Genomic DNA, 17,663 nt, shown 5'->3' with positions numbered 1-17,663 from the left:
TGGACATCTGAAATTCGCTGCCTGGTTTGGTAGTGGAGGCTGAAACCTTTAATTCATTTAAAAACTACCTGAATCAGCACCTGAAGTGCTGTAACCTGCAAGGCTACAGACTAGCTGCTGGAAGGTGGGATTAAAATGGGGGGCTAGTTTTTTTAAATTTTGTTTTTGGCCAGAGCAGACATGATGGGTTGAATGGCCTCTTTCTGTGCCATAACTTCTCTAAGGTTCTGCGGTTTCTAATACGACACAGATCAGCTCTTGGGCTGCATTTTCTAAGTACAAAATACAAACTACAACTCAGTATATCTGCTTCCCTTTACGATCTTTATGGTTAATCAGTTCAATGCACTCTTCATTGGGTAAAGGTGTCCTATGATTAGGATTTCTGCCCAAAATTTGTTAGAACAAGAATAGATCTTACTGTAAAGCGTTACTAAAATTGGATTAGAAGAAAATGTAGGTAAGTGTTGCCCTTCACTCAATGGTAGCACTCTTACCTGAGTCAGAACGTTTATGGGCTCAATTCGAGTTCCTTGATTGAGTACATAATCTATGCTGGCATTCTAGAACCACTTCTTCATCTTAGAGCGCTACTTGAGGGAATGCAGCATGGTTGGATATGCAGTTTTTCAAAAGAGGCATTAAACCAAGGTCCTATATCACCCCTCTAGTGCACATACAAGTGCAGGTTATTCTTATGGTATCCCAGCCAATAATTATACAGGCCACCTTAGCTAGCACTACTAAACATTTAGTCGTCATTTATTTCATTACTGTTTATGCAACCATGCTATGTGCATATTGACTCCCACATTTCCCTGTAGCGCAACAGTGATAAGTGAAAACACTTCAGAAGCATTTGATTTGCCGTAGAGCGTCCTGGAGCATCCTGAGGTCATGAAAGGCACTATATAAATAAAAGTTATTCTTTCTATATCACTAATTTCCCAGTGAGCTTACTCAGTGGCTAGCTGAGCCATAGAGAAAAAAGTGATCCCAAGTTCAATCACCAGTGATTTAAAAGTGGTGCATTTCAGTTGGTTTCATTACCATTGAAGATAGGCAGAATACCATTCTGGATTGCTACTCAGAACCATTACAGTGGCCCTATTGGAAAGCGTGAATGAGCGTGCAGTTTGGTTGTGATACCCTATGTATCAGTCTGCTTATCTTGCTGTAGACATGTGTGAATAGCCACTATTGAAAAAAGAGGAAATTGAGAAGAAAATACAGCAGTAGAGTTGTATGGATTGGATATTTATTAATGATTTGGAATTTTTTTTGCAACCAGTTTGCTATAGGAGTGGTTTCAGCACTTGAACTTTGATTTGGTTCAAGCATTGCATTTATTAACCAACCAGCGTTCTTAAAATGGGTGGGTAGCTTAACAATAGTGGACATATCTATCAGGCCTCTTGCAACTGAAAGTCCCTCAAATTCATAAAGTCTTTTACATTGCTGTTGTACCCTGTGCCTTTAGTGTTTTGAAATTCTTCTGAAAGTGACTGAGTTAAAGTGTTTTTTAATGTTCTCCTTTGTCAGTTTAAATTGCAACTCCTTAAAAAAACTTTTGGTTTGTTGCAGATGTACGATTATAGTCTAGACATGTGGAGTTTAGGATGCATGCTGGCCAGCATGATCTTCAGAAAAGAACCTTTCTTCCATGGTCATGACAATTATGACCAGGTAAGAGCTTGGCTTTATATAAAGGCCTGTTTTTAAGATACATTCATTGCCACAGAGTGGCAGATACTTCACCATTGGGCATGACATTAGGACTAGCCCATGTGCACTGTACCTTGTGTGTTGACCATCATGTCATGTCTTCCTTCCTGCCTAGTCAAGATTGCCAAACATGCATCAGTGAAATGGTAGTGCGAATCTCAAATATGGCCATAGTGCAAACTCCAGGCTCCGCAATAGGAGTTATTACACTTTATAGTCATAATATCCAACCTCAGAAGGCCTCCACTGTGCCTTTTCCAGAATGTTGTTTATCTTTCGCCGCAGTAAAGCCTAATCAGACAAGAGGTTTTTGTCCCTGTGCAGCAGATTCCTACAAGTCTCGAGACTTGCCGTTGCTTTAAACAGAAACCGGGGAGTTGGCCATTCGGTCCTTCTCATTTGTTCCTCCATTCAGTTAGATCGTGCCTGATGTGTTTCTCGACTCCCATCTTCCTGCCTTGATTCAGAAACCCCAATACTGTTGAATTCTCCTCTCCCTTTTGGCATTGCTCTGTTTCTGCCCCAAGGCAAAGCAAAGTTCTGGGTTTGCAATGTGGGAATAGCAGTTTCGTGACCCACATCCCGCTGCTTAGTTATGTCGCAACACGGTCATCATACATGTTTAAATCTGCATCGTGTTGGAGAGTGTATCCAGAATGTAAAAACTCTTAAGATTCCCTGTTGAAGAGCAATAGCTGCTTTGGCAGGGCTGTTAACCTAAGGTCTAGCATCTTACAAGTCCTGTAACTGACATAATTTTAAGTTACTTTAAATTTTGAACAGAAATTTAGTACATTTGATTACAGTCCGAGCATTATGAATACATTGTCATAGGAAAAGCAATTACACATACATATAACGTATGGCTTTATTTGAAAAGTGTAACCAGTATAATACCATTTAGATGTGGTTAAAAGAACACCTCTAGGATTGGGACCGCACTACTGCTGTTGAGCTTACAAAGACTGGACACCCTCCGCTATGCCTCCCTTCAATCTTTGCACCCCACCTTTCTTCTGTTGACACAAGTCCTGTCTGCTCCTCTGCATAGGAGTGCAGCTATTGGAATAAGCCTGCACAGAGCCCTCATTTTCTCCAATATGGTGCTGATGCAAGTGGGTGGTACGACCCACTCACAGCGCTGCTAGAATAATACGCTGTGTTGGAGGTTTCAAAAATCCTGTCAGGTGTAGAAAAACATCCCCACCTGCTGGTAGAAAAAAGATACTACATTGGTGGTTTTTAAAAAACATCACTTCTGTAAGATGCGGAAGGCACTGGGTAGATGTGAATGAGTAAGGCATTTTACCATCCTAGCTTATCAAGCTATATGTTTCCCTCACTTAATCTGATTGTTAAGTGATTTTATGGTTTTTGTCTTGAGCTGCGGTCACACGGATTGAACTGTTCACCACATTGTGAATGAAGGTGACCTTTGGAAATTTGCTGCATAATCAGGGCAACCCAATTAACACACACTGCTGTGATGAAAGCAAAATACTACAGATGCTGGAAACCTGAATTATAAACAAAAAATACTGGAAAAACTCCGCAGGTCTGGCAGCATCTGTGGTGAGAGAAACGGAGTCAGCATTTCAGGTCTGTATGACTTCTTCAGAGCTATAGAGAAGTAGAAATGTGATGGATTTTATACTGTTTAAGAGGGGATGGAGCAAGTGAAACGAGATAGAAAGCCAGGGATACCTCACCTCACCTATCCCTGACCTCCTATCTTGCTTCACCTGCCCCACCCCCCTTTAAACAATATAAAATTCATTACATTTTTACTTTAGCTCTGAAGAAAAGGCATACGGACTTGAAGCGTTAGCTCTGTTTCTCTCCCCACAGGTGTGGCCAGACCTGCTGAGTTTTTCCAGCACTTTTTGTTTTTATAAACTCAGTGCTGAGACTTGAACTTGGACTTGTAAAGCTGCAAGATGTCATATGCGAGAAGTCTGAGCTGTCATTCTGAGAAGTCCATTCCAAATGCTTTTCGCTCCTTGTATGAAGAGCTTTTGACAATCAGTTCTGAACTTCCCATCACTTCAGGAAATCAGCCTGTTCCAGTGGGGTTACAGATTTGTTTTGGCAAGTGGCAAGATTGTTTTAACAAAATCATTGAAACCAAATCAGCATATACTAGGATGCAACTTGCATCCAATGCATTCTATAAATTCCCAATTAAATTAATGTTCTATCTCATGATAGAACTGTGTCCCAACACAAAGCACATAGTGAAACTGAGCACATCTGTCAAATTGCAATATTGCAAAAGATTGGTTGCTTGAAACTGGTGAGTGACAGATTTGGCCCAAGTTGCTGTTTGACTAAGAATGACTGGCATTAAGTGCATGAGAGAGCACTGCCATAACTAGTGCAGCAATTAGTGGAGGTACAAAATACAACTAATTGCCCACTGCTGTTTAATTCCCATGCAGACTTTATTTTTCTGTTAATATTTCAGGTCAACAACCTTTCATCAGTTCTGATGAAAGGTCACAAACCTGAAACATTAACTCTGTTTCTCTCTCCGCAGATGCTGCCTGACCTGTTGAGCCTTTCTAATATCTCCTCTTTATCAATTCTAAACCCACCCAGTATCTCAATTACTTCCTTAATCACTATAACTTTGGCAGTATCTCCTTCCTTGAGAAAGACAGATGCAAAGTTTTATGGAAGCTGGGCCCATGGATTCAATAACTGAGACGTTGAAAAGCAACTTGTCTTTACTGCATTTCATTACAGTGCAAAAATGGGTCCCTTTTTGTCCTCGTCTCATGTTGCTTTCTCTCAGGTTGGGGTTGGTCACCAAAGCTGCAACACTAGACCGTGTTGGGTGAGTTCAAGTACCTCACCCAACCTGGCAGCCTAAAATAACTGGAGCAAAGATTAATTTTAATGTTTTGAAGTGCAGGCCAAAGCCTCTACTGTCTGCAGTAGGCACCAACTCCTGGCCATTTACTTGACCAATTGGCATCAGTGACAATCCGGCTATGTAAATATACTGTAAGATACGACAGGGATTCTTTGTGTGGAAATGTAGGAGATGCTCTTCTGAGGTTAAACAGCAACTTTCATTTATAAAGCGCCATTATAACATAGTGAATATTCCCAAGGAGCTTCACAGGAAAGTTTTCAATCAAAATTTGACACTGCCTACATAAGGAGATATGAGGACAGATGACCAAAACCTTGGTGAAAGATATATTTAAAGAGGGGTTTATAGAAGAAATAAGGGGTGGAGAGGCAGAAAGGTTTAAGAACGGGCTTAAGGCCCATGTAGCTGAAGGCACAGTCACAGATTGTGAAGCAATTAAAATGTAGATATAGTGTACTCTGTTGTTGCAACAGAGTAAAGTGAGCTTTACATCTCATCTGACTTGAGGGTGGGGACATGGTGGTGTGGTTGCTGCAGCTCGTTGCAACAATTGGGAAGTGTTCAACTCTGAGAAGCAAAAAATTATTTTCCAAATCCAATTTTCTTTCCTAACTAACTTTTTTCCTAAAGACTTGTTATTTGTTTGTTTAAAAAAAGTATGTTGATAAGAATTGAGGTGGGGGGGTGTGGTGCAGAATTGGAAAAAGTTGTGCAACCTTGTGATGAATTTGAATAAATAAAGGATACATCTGTATTTTTAAGTATAAGACATTAATTCAGTACTATGGTGTTATCAAACCCAATACAACCCAAGCAAGTTTCTTCGGTGCCAGTGTTTCCAGTGTTTATCATTTAAACAAGATCAAATTTAATTTAATGACTCTTTAAATTCCAATTGTGGTGAGATTCCTGGTTAACCTCTTTTCCCCACGTGACGTTAACTTGCTTCCTCTCTGTCTTTGAAGCTGGTCCGAATAGCCAAAGTGCTAGGCACAGAAGATTTGTACGACTACATTGACAAGTACAACATTGAGCTGGACCCTCGGTTTAATGACATCCTGGGCAGGTCAGTAAGCAGCACTTTTGGTGTTAAAATGGGGTGATTTTATTATCATTTACCTAAAAGATTCTTGTTTCCCTGTTTCAGACATTCCCGTAAAAGATGGGAACGCTTTGTCCACAGCGAGAATCAGCACCTGGTTAGTTCAGAAGCACTGGATTTCTTGGATAAGCTTCTACGATATGATCATCAAACACGTCTAACAGCACGAGAAGCTATGGAGCATCCTTATTTTTGTAAGTGTTCCTATGCTGCTTGTTAGGACTTAGTCTTATGGTCCTTCCCACCGGAGATCTGAAAACCTGTTCCTACTACCCCACCCACCCGAAAGCCAATTACTTGCCAGACAGGCACTGTTTGGAAACCCAGCTGTGGAAGGCAAGAAGGACTGTTGTAGGGAAATTGGTCTGCGTGTCTCTTTACATTTTTCTTTCAACCATTTGAAAAGACAATACACCAAGAGCTGCCGTGTTTATCTGTCTGTTGTGGAACGAGAGTAGGGTTCTGTGTTAGGCATGCCCTCAAAACTGATGCTGAGTGTGCAGGCTCAGAAGGGAGAATTCGGCAAAGATCATGGATGCTTATACCATTGTTTTGATTTTGTTTTGTCCCACAGACCCAATTGTGAAAGACCAGTCCCGAATGGGCTCTTGTGCTAACATGCCAACTGGTAGCACTCCAATCAGCTCGGCCAGTATGATGTCAGGTCAGTAACGCTGTCAATTAGCAAGAACATGCCAAACATAGTAACCAAGTCTCTCTAATAGCAGTGTGTGGGCAGATGGGTTGGTCAAAGTCCACTAGATTTAACTCTGATGAAAATGCATTTTGTTCCTTTAGAAGACTCATGTTACTTATTGTTTCTTTGCAGGGATATCTGCAATGCCAACCTCATCACCACTGGGACCCCTTGCTGGCTCACCAGTCATCTCTGCTACCAACACTCTTGGGACGCCGGTTCCAGCCACTGCCGGGGCCCAGCCTTGACATCGCCCTCCTGACCACTTGTAACCCTGGCAACAGCCTGGTCAACCCCTCCTCCCCTCCACCTCACTCCTCCTTGGAAGCACGGGGAACCAGCTGGGCATGTCATGTCTGAGCAGTTGCTTATGGATTCTCTTCAGTTCAATCATTCTGAAAAGGATAAAAAGGCTGATTTTTACTTGAGATTTTTTTTTTTTTTGTGTTTTGTATGTCACCAGACTTAGAGACAGTATACCTCTCTTAGTCCTAACTAGGCCATATGTAATGCCTCTCTGTCAGAAATTGTTGCCTACACACTGTTCTCATGCACTTGTTCAGTGTTACCACATTTTTCCCCTGGGTTTTGAGTGGAGTTTGAGCAGATGATGTCAATATTGCAAGAATTGTCTGCTGTAATAATTTAGTGGTTCGGAAATAATTTACTTTGGAACCTTCAAATGATTTTTTTTCATTAAAGTCTTATTCCCATACAATTAGAGGAAAGGGAGTAAGTGTGAGTTGCATTTTTATTATCCAAAAACCAAATAGCCTGTGGGCTTGTGCTAAAAGGGATACTGTCTCTGACATGAAACCTGTTAGGAATATGAAATACTGGAAGCACGGCATTAAATTTGTATTGTGCTTTTTAAAGTACTCTGTTAAAACTGTTGTTAATTAAGAGTATGTTTAAAAGCTAATCTGTTCCTCTGACCTTAAAAAAAAATTATTTACTTGGAAAATCCAAGCAAGTCATGACATTTTTTCTCCTCCTGTTTTTGGCCTGAGCACACCACACCATATCATGCAACTGTTATCGGAGTTCGAACTATGGTGGATTTATTTTCAAACTCTTGGACTGAAGGTTTTTAATCGTTTTGAGAAAGTTGGAACGAGAAAAAGCAGCACTGTTACCATTAGCGCCATGTAGTTTATATGCTCATTTCTCGGTGTCTACTGTATCTTTCAGTTGCCTTTTATTTAAAGCAGTTAAGCAGGGCTTGGGTTGGGGCGGGGGGGGGGGGATGAGTTAGGAAATGGGGCTGTTTTTCATGGAGTGTGGGAAGGGAATTTATTTTTGTTTTAAAGAAAAACATTTGGAAACAAAACTGCTGTTTAGTGAGAAGGCAGTTGAGTTAATACTGTGTTGGACTACATTTTATTAAACAGCCCCTGGTTATACATTTGTCATCCAGTTAGGTGCATTATTTGTTCTTTCCACTCTGCATTTTATCATTGTGCTGCGGTTACCTGCTTTCTCAGGCCTGTGGTTCAGGATCAGGTCAACGTGTAGACTCATGCACCTGCAACTCGATTTGGACAGGAGCGGGTTAGAGAGATGGGACAGTTCTGCATCTGAGACATGTCCAGGGCTTGATAGAGTTGTGAACTTCTGGGTGCTGAAACCTCCTGATGTTTGTTTAATGGGAATACATTGCAATGCCATTCCTTACCCTTGGAGTGGTGATATTCCCCTACATTAATGTGCATTATTTGCTTCAGTCCCAACCTAGCTGGATGTAGTTCCAGATCAACTCTTGAAAAGATCAGAGTGAATATAAGTGACCTAAAAAAGTTCGAGATGGCAGTTAATCAAGAAAAGGAAAAGATTTTTTTGTTTTGGGAAGCAGTAAAAGTCAACATTTAAACCACCCATTAAACTGTTTACCTGGGAGCTACCTTGTTTGGAAATGGAAAATTGGTGCGGTGCTGCTGCACAATAAGATGCCACTCGTGCGCATTGACACAAAAGCTGACAGGAGATCTCTCGTCACTTGGTGTTTTTTCTGTGACTCTTGTAACCCTTACTTAGGGGTCACCGTAGAATGCATTTGTGGGTAAACAGCTTCAGTGTGGAGAGGTGAACAGAAAGTGACTCAGTCTTATTATGCCAAACCCTGTGATCCTGATCTTTGTCTGTCCTTTGCCCCACTCCCCACTCCAAATAAGGAGATCATCATTGAGCTAGCTGTCTTATAAGACTTAAATTTCAAAGAAAAGCAAAATGAAAGCAATAGAAAGCACTGTGATATCTAGCTGATTTATTGCAGAGTATTTTTTCCTAACTTAATCATTGTTTTGGCCAAGAAATGTGACCCATTAGAGAATAGTATTATGGCTCAGTGTTTGTGGTGATGTGTATTCTGAAATGGCTGTTAAAATATTTTAGAACAGTAAATTAACGGCCATTTTGGATACTTAGGTCAGATGCTGAATCATGTTTTATTTGTATTGTTCATTCATTTTGTTCTGAAGCAGGTCACAAACTCTAATGAGATCCCTAATTTGAGTTAGTGTCCAAACTGGTTTCAATAGACAATGCGCACTTTTGCACCTGTTTTCTCTCTGAATTCACATTCCATTTGGTGCAGGTGGTCCACTAGCAGAATGGTGCAGCGATGTGTCATATATGTTGCTGTTTCACAATAAATGCTTTAAGCCCCCTTCCCCTTTTTAATTTTCTAATATTTCTGGGCAGGAGAATTTAAAGCTCCACTAGCAGTGAGCCCAAGATCTGCTTTTTAAATTTGAACCACAAACAGAAATCATTTGTCTGAATTCAACACCTGTACAAAGATTGAGAATACTCAAAAAAAAAGCACAGTAAAATGCCCAAAGAAAAATTCTTTGTGATAAAGTGCACATCATATGACTTGTATAGTTTTATGGCTGTGTCTCGGTTCACATATACAAACCTTGTATCTATTGTCATGCTACCGTGCAACTGTAAGGAAGTGGATGTCAACATTTGCTAACCTATTCATCATGAAATATCAGGATACAAAGAATTGGGTTGAGGGTTGGAATTCAGCCTGTATGAAGGGAGGGTTTTGTTTAACTTTACAATACTGATCGTTGTCCAATCTTAAAAGCTTATAGTGTTCTTAAAACAGTTGGATTGAATTACAGCCTTATTTACAGCACTTGGGTATCTAGTCCATATTGTAGCACTGCAGTACGCTGGTTCCACTGTTCAATATTGCTGTGCTTACTAGCACCATCTAGTTGTAGAGAATCAGCAGCACATAACTTTTGAAACTCTTGGGTCCACCTAGATGTATGTATATATTGATCCAACAATCTCAGTCCCTGGAGAAGTGATGATTAAAATAGTCATCATTAAACAGCGTATAGAATGTATCTATTGTTTTGAATTTCCTACCGAAACCACAATGTGTTTTAAGTTTCTAAGCTTCAACACATCAGACATTGCCTCCTTTTATAAAAAAAACCAGGGCCATGTACACCTATTTACACAATTAAATGGAGCTGATTGTTATCCTGCAGTTTTAGGAATAACTAATTTAGTTGTGAAATGCATTTAGATTTAACGGGTGATCTGTCAGAAAATAAATTGCTAAAATTACAAGTCTCTGCTTTGTTTTAAAGTTAATGGGAGAAGTATTTGAAGTCAGTTTTACAGTAAATTTCTTTCGAACCATCATGTCAAAACACCTACAGTTTTGTTATGGTTAAACTTGAACTATCTAATCACTTGGTAAGCCCGGTGCTTTACAGAAATGTGCCTGTTACCCTAAAAAGAGTTATTAGGACACAGATATCACATTTCTTGGGCTCTGTATCATTTTGACTCTAGCTTTTTGTATTGATTTGTACCCTATGAAGCCTTTGAAAACATTGCTTTCTTAATTGAGTTGTGGGAAACATTGGTTATTTTCTTTCAAAAAAAAGCTGAACTGTAATGTTGAAGTCCATTGTTGAGTTTATAGATTATGTGCTTTTCTTCTGGATTTTTAAGCACAGCATGATATGCTCAAGCAGATTGGAGATATCTGTTCTTGTCCCCTCTTTCTTTCCTCCCCATTGTCCACCATATCCCCAAATTGTTCCAGAATTTTTCCCCTCCAATTGAATGCCAGATGATTCGTTCATTATGTTCCAGGGAGTTTTTCATTGCTTCACTGATAGAGGGAGTGGATGGTGCTGATCTTGACCCAAGATTTCATGATTGTGATTACTATCTCATAATTATTTAAACCTTCCCTTAACTGATGTTACTCTTGTAAGAGTCTTGTAATTGATAAGGTACCAGGACCAGATGAGATGCATCCAAGGGTACTGAGTGGAAATTGCAGAGGTACTAGTGATAATCTTCCAGTCTTCCTTAGACACAGGGGAGCTGCCAGAGGGCTGGAGAACTGCAAATGTTACACCCTTGTTCAAAAAGAGGTGCAAGGATAAAGCTGGCAACTACAGGCCAGTCAGTTTGACCTCAGTAGTAGGAAAACTTCTAGAAACTATTGTATGGGATAAAATCAATAATCACTTAGACAAGTGCAGGATAATTAAGGAAAGCCAGCATGGGTTCATCGAGGGAAAATCATGTTTAATTAACTTGCTGGAGTTTTTTGAGGAGGTAACAGAGAAGGTTGATAAAGCAAATGCTGTTGATGTGTGTATGGATTTTCAAAAGGCAGTTGATACAGTGCCACACAACAGACTTGTGAAAAATTCTAAGTCATGGATTAAAAAGGAAAGTAAGCACTTGGATAAGAAATTAGCTGAGTGACAGGAAACAGAGTAGTGATATATGGTTGCTTTTCAGATTGGAGGAAGGTTTGTAGTGGAGTTCCCCAGGGGTTAGTTTTGGGACCCTTGCTCTTCCTGATATATATTAATTACCTAGACTGTGGTGCATAGGGCATGATTTCAAAATTTGCAGATGATACGAAGATTGGAAATGTCAACTGTGATGGGATAGTCTTGAACTTCAAAAGGACATAGACATGTTGGTGGATTGGACAGACAAGTGGCAGATGAAGTTCAATGCAGAGGGGTGTGAGGTGATTCATTTTGGCAGGAAAAAATGGTGAGACAGTACAAAATAAAGGGAGAGCCTCGAAAGGAGGTGCAGGAACAGAGGGCCCTCAGTGTATATGTACATAGGTCATTGAAGATGGCAGAGCATGTTGAGAGAGCAGTTAATAAAGCATATAGTATCTTAGAATTTCTTTATAGGGGCATTGAGTACAAGAGTAAGGAGATCATGTTGAACTTGTATAAGACACTAATTAGGCCTCATCTGGAGAACTGCAACCAGTTCTGGGCACCATACTTGAAGGATGTGAAGGCAATGGAGAGGCTACAGAGGGATTCACAAGAATGATTCCTGGAATGAAGAACTGTAGTCATGAGGATAGGTTGGAGAAAAGGAGGCTGAGAGGAGATTTGATAAGAGGTATTCAAGATCCTGAGGGGTATGGACAGGGTGAATAGTGAGAAACTTCCCACTCAAGAAAACATTAAGAACTAGAGGGCACAGATTCAAAACAATTGGCAAAAGAAATGAAGATGATGAGGAAAATTTTTTCACCCAAAGGGTGGTTGGAGTCTGGAACAAACTTCCTGAAAGGGCCGTGGAGGCAGGTTCAATCAAGGTATTCGAAAGAGAATTTGATTGCTGCCTGAAAAGAGAGAGATTACGGGGCTAAGGCAGGACATTGGGACTAGGTAGAATGCTCTTTCAGAGCGCCAGTGCAGACCCAATGGGCAAAATAGCCGCCTCCTGCGCTGTACAGATACTGTGGTGCTGTATTACAGCCATCTATTCCAATGGTCCCTTTTCCCCGTACCACACTCTCCTCGATCCCTTTGCCCAAAGGTAGCTTTCTGAAATAGGTGGCAGTTACCTCAAGCCAAGGCGAACAGGAAGCATTCCATGGTAGCTCTGTCGTATAAAACCTTAGCAATGCAACAGTGAATCATTTCCTTGGGATTATGGGATACCAAGGCACTGCTGTGGCTCTCCCGGTCACTCAGCTCAGGTTTTGCACACACCGTTTCAAAAACGGAAGGGGGTGGAGAAGGAAGATTGCTGTTAAATTGCTGGGTCAAGATTGGTAACCATTAATTCCAAGTAAAATTAACTGGATAAAAATAGAGCTTGGTTTGGGGCTTCTGAATTTATGGTGCTTTTATGATCAGGTGGACGGGCTGTGTGTGCACCAGAGCACCTCTAGTGTTCTGCAAGGACCTGGGTTGTGAGTCACCTGCAGATTTACTTAGGATGCGGTGTGTAGACTTGCTTGATGGTATGTTGAGGGCAAGTCAACACACCCTTGCCTGTGTAAAACCCACCGAAGTGGGAAGCAGAGATCATGTCATAGAACTTTGCTACATTATGATGAGAATTCTCATCTGGTGGTGCAACCCTCTATATTAGCATTACAGAATATTGCAGCATCCCGCTTACCGGATGTAAGGTTTAAATTTATTTGTAGATTTGTTTTTACACATATATCGTTTAAGCATTGTGTAGATAGCAAAAGAAATCAGCTTGAAGACATACTTTCTCATTGACTTGCGCTTTCCTGCGGAAAAAAAAACAAGCAACTGAGCAGACAGAAGACAAATTTGCAATGATAGTGGATCTTAAGTTGGGACTTCTGCCATTCGTTGCAGAATTGCAATATTAACTGCATCTGTAAATTACCTCATGTATTTGAAAACAATTGTGCTTCAGCACTTTTGCATCACTTTCAATTTTAAAGGTTAAAAGCCAATATTTTACAGTGCTGCTGAATACAACTTTTAATCTGTTTAAAAATGCACACAAGAAAAATCACGAGTCTGAAATTACCTGTTTTTAATGTTGGGAGTTTTAAAAAAAAACTGCAGGTTGTAGTTTTATTCTTGTTAAACTGAACTTGATAAATCTGTGCTAGAGGGAAAACATGAAAATTGTGCCAATGTGGTGAGGATTTTTTTTTGTCCTAATACTTTAGTTGCAAATGTTCAGTTAAATGAAATGCAAGAATCGTGACAGCTAGCCTGCCCTATCAGTGCCTGGAACAGATATTTCTCTATCCACTGAAACCTGTCTTCCTTTGTGTGGCATTATCTGAAGTTGAATGGAGGGATGGGTGGGGGAAGCACTTAAATGATATGTAGATCAATTTTATGTAAACAACTGGCAACCATACACTTTTGAAAATTATGGTGCATTTTATAGCAGAGAATTTCCTTTTTAACAATCTAGGAGATTCAGTGCAGAATGTGCGCCTATGGAAAGCCACATTAACATTTCATTTTTAAATGAACTTGGATTGTGTGTTTGTAAGATATGATTAAGAGGGTCATCCAGTATTGCAGTGCTTATTTTTAATGAGGGGCCTGACTTTGTGTCAGTCACCCCTATTCCTATTTTTCGTTTTATTCCCCTTTTTGTGACAAAATATGGTATGCCATTAAAGACTATACAGAAGTACTGGTGCTACTGTACCCAAACACCAATAAATATTCTACCACGTCATAATACCATTTTTCAACAGTGTCTAATCAATAATTTATTTAATTTGAAAAGGAGCTGGCTTTCCTAGATACGGGTACTTTAAAAAAAATTAGTTACTCTAATCATTTTTGTTATGGTGGTTTGCCCTTGAATGCTGCTGCAGTCATTTCCTGCCCTCTTCCAGTGCAAAATTTGGAGCAAAAGAGGGACTGTGCAGCTGTGTTTCCCATTACTCAGTTGGTTGCTCAGTCTGATACAGGAACAAGCAGCTCCCAATTTGATGTTTGCAAGGTGTTGATAGATAATACAGTAATGTAATTGTCTTAATTTTACTATGTGATCTTGGCAGGACAGCTCCTTTTATGCAGATTTTCCTTCATAAATGTTTGTATGGGTATGGATTCAGGTTACAGTTTGAATTATGTGGAGAGGATATATTGTGCCAGGCAGTGAGAGCAGATAAATATTTATGGATGGATGAAGCTTACTGGATGGTGCAGTAGGTTAGCAGTGTTTGTTTCCAGCTGTTACCAAAATGAATGGAAATTTCAGGTATTTGCCTGCTTGTAAGGGTTCTCACTGAAGTGTTTGAGATATTCTTACTGGGTGCCAACATTTTGGAATTTGGCTTTCCAATTCCTAGCCTGGGCTGATGCCCTTCAATGGATGAGCACCAAAATTCAAAATAAAATTGCGCACTTCTAACCAAGTGCCTTAGATGCTAAGTACACTGTGGTACTCTTGTAAGTAGAAGTTGTTATCATATGCCAGAGCCCTTGTATGTTAAATTAGGAAGACACAATATATTGAAGATCTTGTATAGGGGTACACACTTCATGTCCATAAATCTTACAGTTGTCACGATTTTTGGTCATGCTCTTTGTATCAACATTTATAATTAGATATTGCTATGTCAACATTTCCATTAAGTTTTGCTATGTTATCTGTCACAATGTAGTTGAAGGCTCCAGCCACTAGATTGACCTGACTGAAGTCTGTCCCAACTTGCATACATAAAAAGAAGCTATTAATTAACTGACCTTGAGCAATGTCTTGGGTAATTTACTAGTTGATCATATTTTTATATTTCTGAGGGAAACAGTTCAACTAACTCTCAAAATCATTTTTGTGCTAATTTGATTTTTATATCCACCTCTGTGAACATGAAGTATTGTACATCCTCCTAACACCTCTACCGCTGTAATTGAAGATTTCCAGTTTCTGACTTCTAAAATACGAATGTAGTTATTGATTTGGGTCACATTGTTTTAGAATTAAGGTTTGTAGGTGAGAAGCTTTGGTGTTTCATTTACGCATTGTTTACACATATATGTCATTGATACTTCAACTACATGATGAGATGTTACGTAAATGCAAGTATTTATTATTTCCTTTGTTATTTGAATTCAGTAACTTGGGCTGGGAGACATTCCAACAGGAGGCAGCAAAGGTCGGTCACAGTGCCCAATAAATTGTTCTTCCAACGTCAGCTGGATAGTGAGTCATCAGGGTTTTTTGACTATTTGGGAGGAGAGTGGGGGTGGGGCATTAGATTTTTGCCTGATCCAGTTTTCACTTGGTAACTACGCTTCCACCAGGCATTAGTAAATAGCAATCAGGAACTGTGGCTGAATTGCTTCTGTTCCTTGTCTTAGCCTGGGAAAATGGAGGTCATTTTCAGCACCCGAACTGCTGCACTAGTGAAGATTGCTTAGCTTGACAAAAACCAAAAATGGAACCTGATGCTTCCCCAATCTGTTTGGTTCAGTTTTGTATAATGCAGCAACGTTAACCTGCTGAAGTATTGGAGGGAGAGAGCTTATCATGTGCGATGTTTTTTGATGCTTAATAATTTAGAGCACCTGGACAGAAGTAAACTGCCAGCCAGGATTTTTTTTAAAGGTTGTACTTCAATGCATTTTTAAAGTTTTATTTTCCCTCAGCAAAAGACAAGTCTCATCTTTTTTAACCAGTTGATGATCTTTGGTATTGCTCATGGCCAAAATAAAATTTAATTTTTGACTATCTCTGCTTATTTCACACTCTTTAATTCTTTCCCTTTTCTGCTAATTTTCCACTCTAGCTCCCTTTCCCCATACTTTATCCAATATGTCTTTCACACATTTTCCAATTCTCTTGTTCTATATGCCTTTCACATACTTTCCTCCTTTGTCTTCTCTGTCTCCCTATAAACCTTGTCATGTTTTTACTTTTCCTTTGTTTGCCAGAGAAACCTGGAAGCGGACTTAAGATTCCAACCCTCTGATAGGTACTGAAATTATCTGGCCTTTCAAAAGGGTGTGACACTCAAAGGAAATATCTTTATAAGTAAAGGAAATGTGTTGGAAATTGGGTAGTATGGATACATTTTCAAAGTATTTGGTAATGAGCCACATGGGAGACTGGTTTTGAGACTCAAGACACACTATTAAAAGGAATGCAGCTACATAGGGAAAGATGGCACAGGTAACAAATTAGAGATTAATTGGTGATAGGGATTCACTATCTTTGTGAGGTCCTTCTTAATATATAAATATTTTCATGTTTCAATAGATATGAAATTGATGTTTGCTGATATTAATGGCCACAGAAAACTTCAGAAAACAGGAAAAATGAGTCTGCTGAGTGGACAGATAGATGATAAATCATATGACACTCTGAAGGAGGCCATAAGTTTCATCTGTATATGCCTTTGAAAGAACTATCCAAATAGTTCTACTTTCCTGCTCTGTCCATAGTCCTGCATAGGTACCAAGAGAAATTTTGTAGTCATATATTTTGAGATGAAGTAACAGAGCGAGTTATAATCAATAACCAGTCAGCACCTTTTTCTCCTGTAGTACAGATTGTTGTGATTGTTTGAAATTTGGCATTCTTGCATTTGTCCCGATGAGTGTATGATGAAAATCTTCAGCAACACGTCTCTCTTTTCAGCAATATTCAAGTTATAAGTGTTGAATAGAACTAGGAGTTCAGATGCACAGACTTTTAAAGGTGACAGTTCAGGAAGAAAAAGCAAATGAGATTTGGGGCTTTATATGAAAAATATCAAATTCAAAAGCAAAGAAGTGATGTTGAATTTGTATAACACACCTAGCCAATTATTGGGAGTATTGTGTGTGGTTCTGGGTACGGGAATTCATGATGGATTTTGGAGCCATGGAAAGGGTACAGGGAAGAGTTATTTTTCAGTTATTAGAATGTGCAGTATTTTATCATAAGTGACCATTGGAGACGATAATGGAGTATTAGAAAAGGAAATTAGAGTAGGTGGCTCCAGTTGCAGAGTTGAAACACATGCAATGGGCCAAAGGGAAAATACTGTACCCCAAGAGGATTATAGAAATTGCAGACCAGGAGATTGTTCCAACACTTTTCCAACTGACATCTCCCCCAGCAAAGCCCAGCATCCATCCTAATAATTGATCTTACTCTTAGTGCTTGCTTTGCTGAGCCATTCTTGAAATTCTCGAAATGCCAACTTAAAAGCAGGAATTTAGTGTTTTGCTTATTTGCTCTGTAACAAGATGTGGAAAGAGAAAAATGGCCACAGAAAAGGAAGGGGGTGGGTGGTGCTCTGGATAGCACATCTTACATACATCTGTTGTTTCTTCGGGAATAGTTATTTTCTTATGTTGCCCTTTGCCCTCAACAGAAGGGTTAAAGGCAGGGTCAAAAATAAGGATTGCTTGTCCCTGTTGTCATTCTTGCATTTCTGTGCAGCTGATCAAAAAAAGAAAACAAAGATTTTCATTTCTATAGTGACTTTTGCAACTTTAGGATATCCC

General features: G+C 39.6%; 1 protein-coding gene across 4 annotated transcripts in view; it reads left to right on the top strand.

Moving 5' to 3' along the window:
- The window catches only part of LOC121287035 (casein kinase II subunit alpha), an 84,375-nt gene extending 76,570 nt beyond the window's left edge, over positions 1 to 7,805 (top strand). For all 4 annotated transcript variants that reach the window (XM_041204478.1, XM_041204476.1, XM_041204475.1 and 1 more), the window contains 5 exons: positions 1,585 to 1,686; positions 5,569 to 5,669; positions 5,751 to 5,899; positions 6,280 to 6,369; positions 6,535 to 7,805. In XM_041204478.1, the coding sequence (XP_041060412.1) occupies positions 1,585 to 1,686; positions 5,569 to 5,669; positions 5,751 to 5,899; positions 6,280 to 6,369; positions 6,535 to 6,650 (558 nt within the window). In that variant the 3' untranslated portion in view covers positions 6,651 to 7,805. The remainder of the gene's footprint in view (positions 1 to 1,584; positions 1,687 to 5,568; positions 5,670 to 5,750; positions 5,900 to 6,279; positions 6,370 to 6,534) is intronic.
- Positions 7,806 to 17,663: the final 9,858 nt, after the last annotated feature.

Source organism: Carcharodon carcharias, chromosome 14, assembly GCF_017639515.1.
Source record: "Carcharodon carcharias isolate sCarCar2 chromosome 14, sCarCar2.pri, whole genome shotgun sequence".
Taxonomy (NCBI): Eukaryota; Metazoa; Chordata; class Chondrichthyes; order Lamniformes; family Lamnidae; genus Carcharodon; species Carcharodon carcharias.
This window is presented reverse-complemented; position numbering and strand designations above follow the sequence as displayed.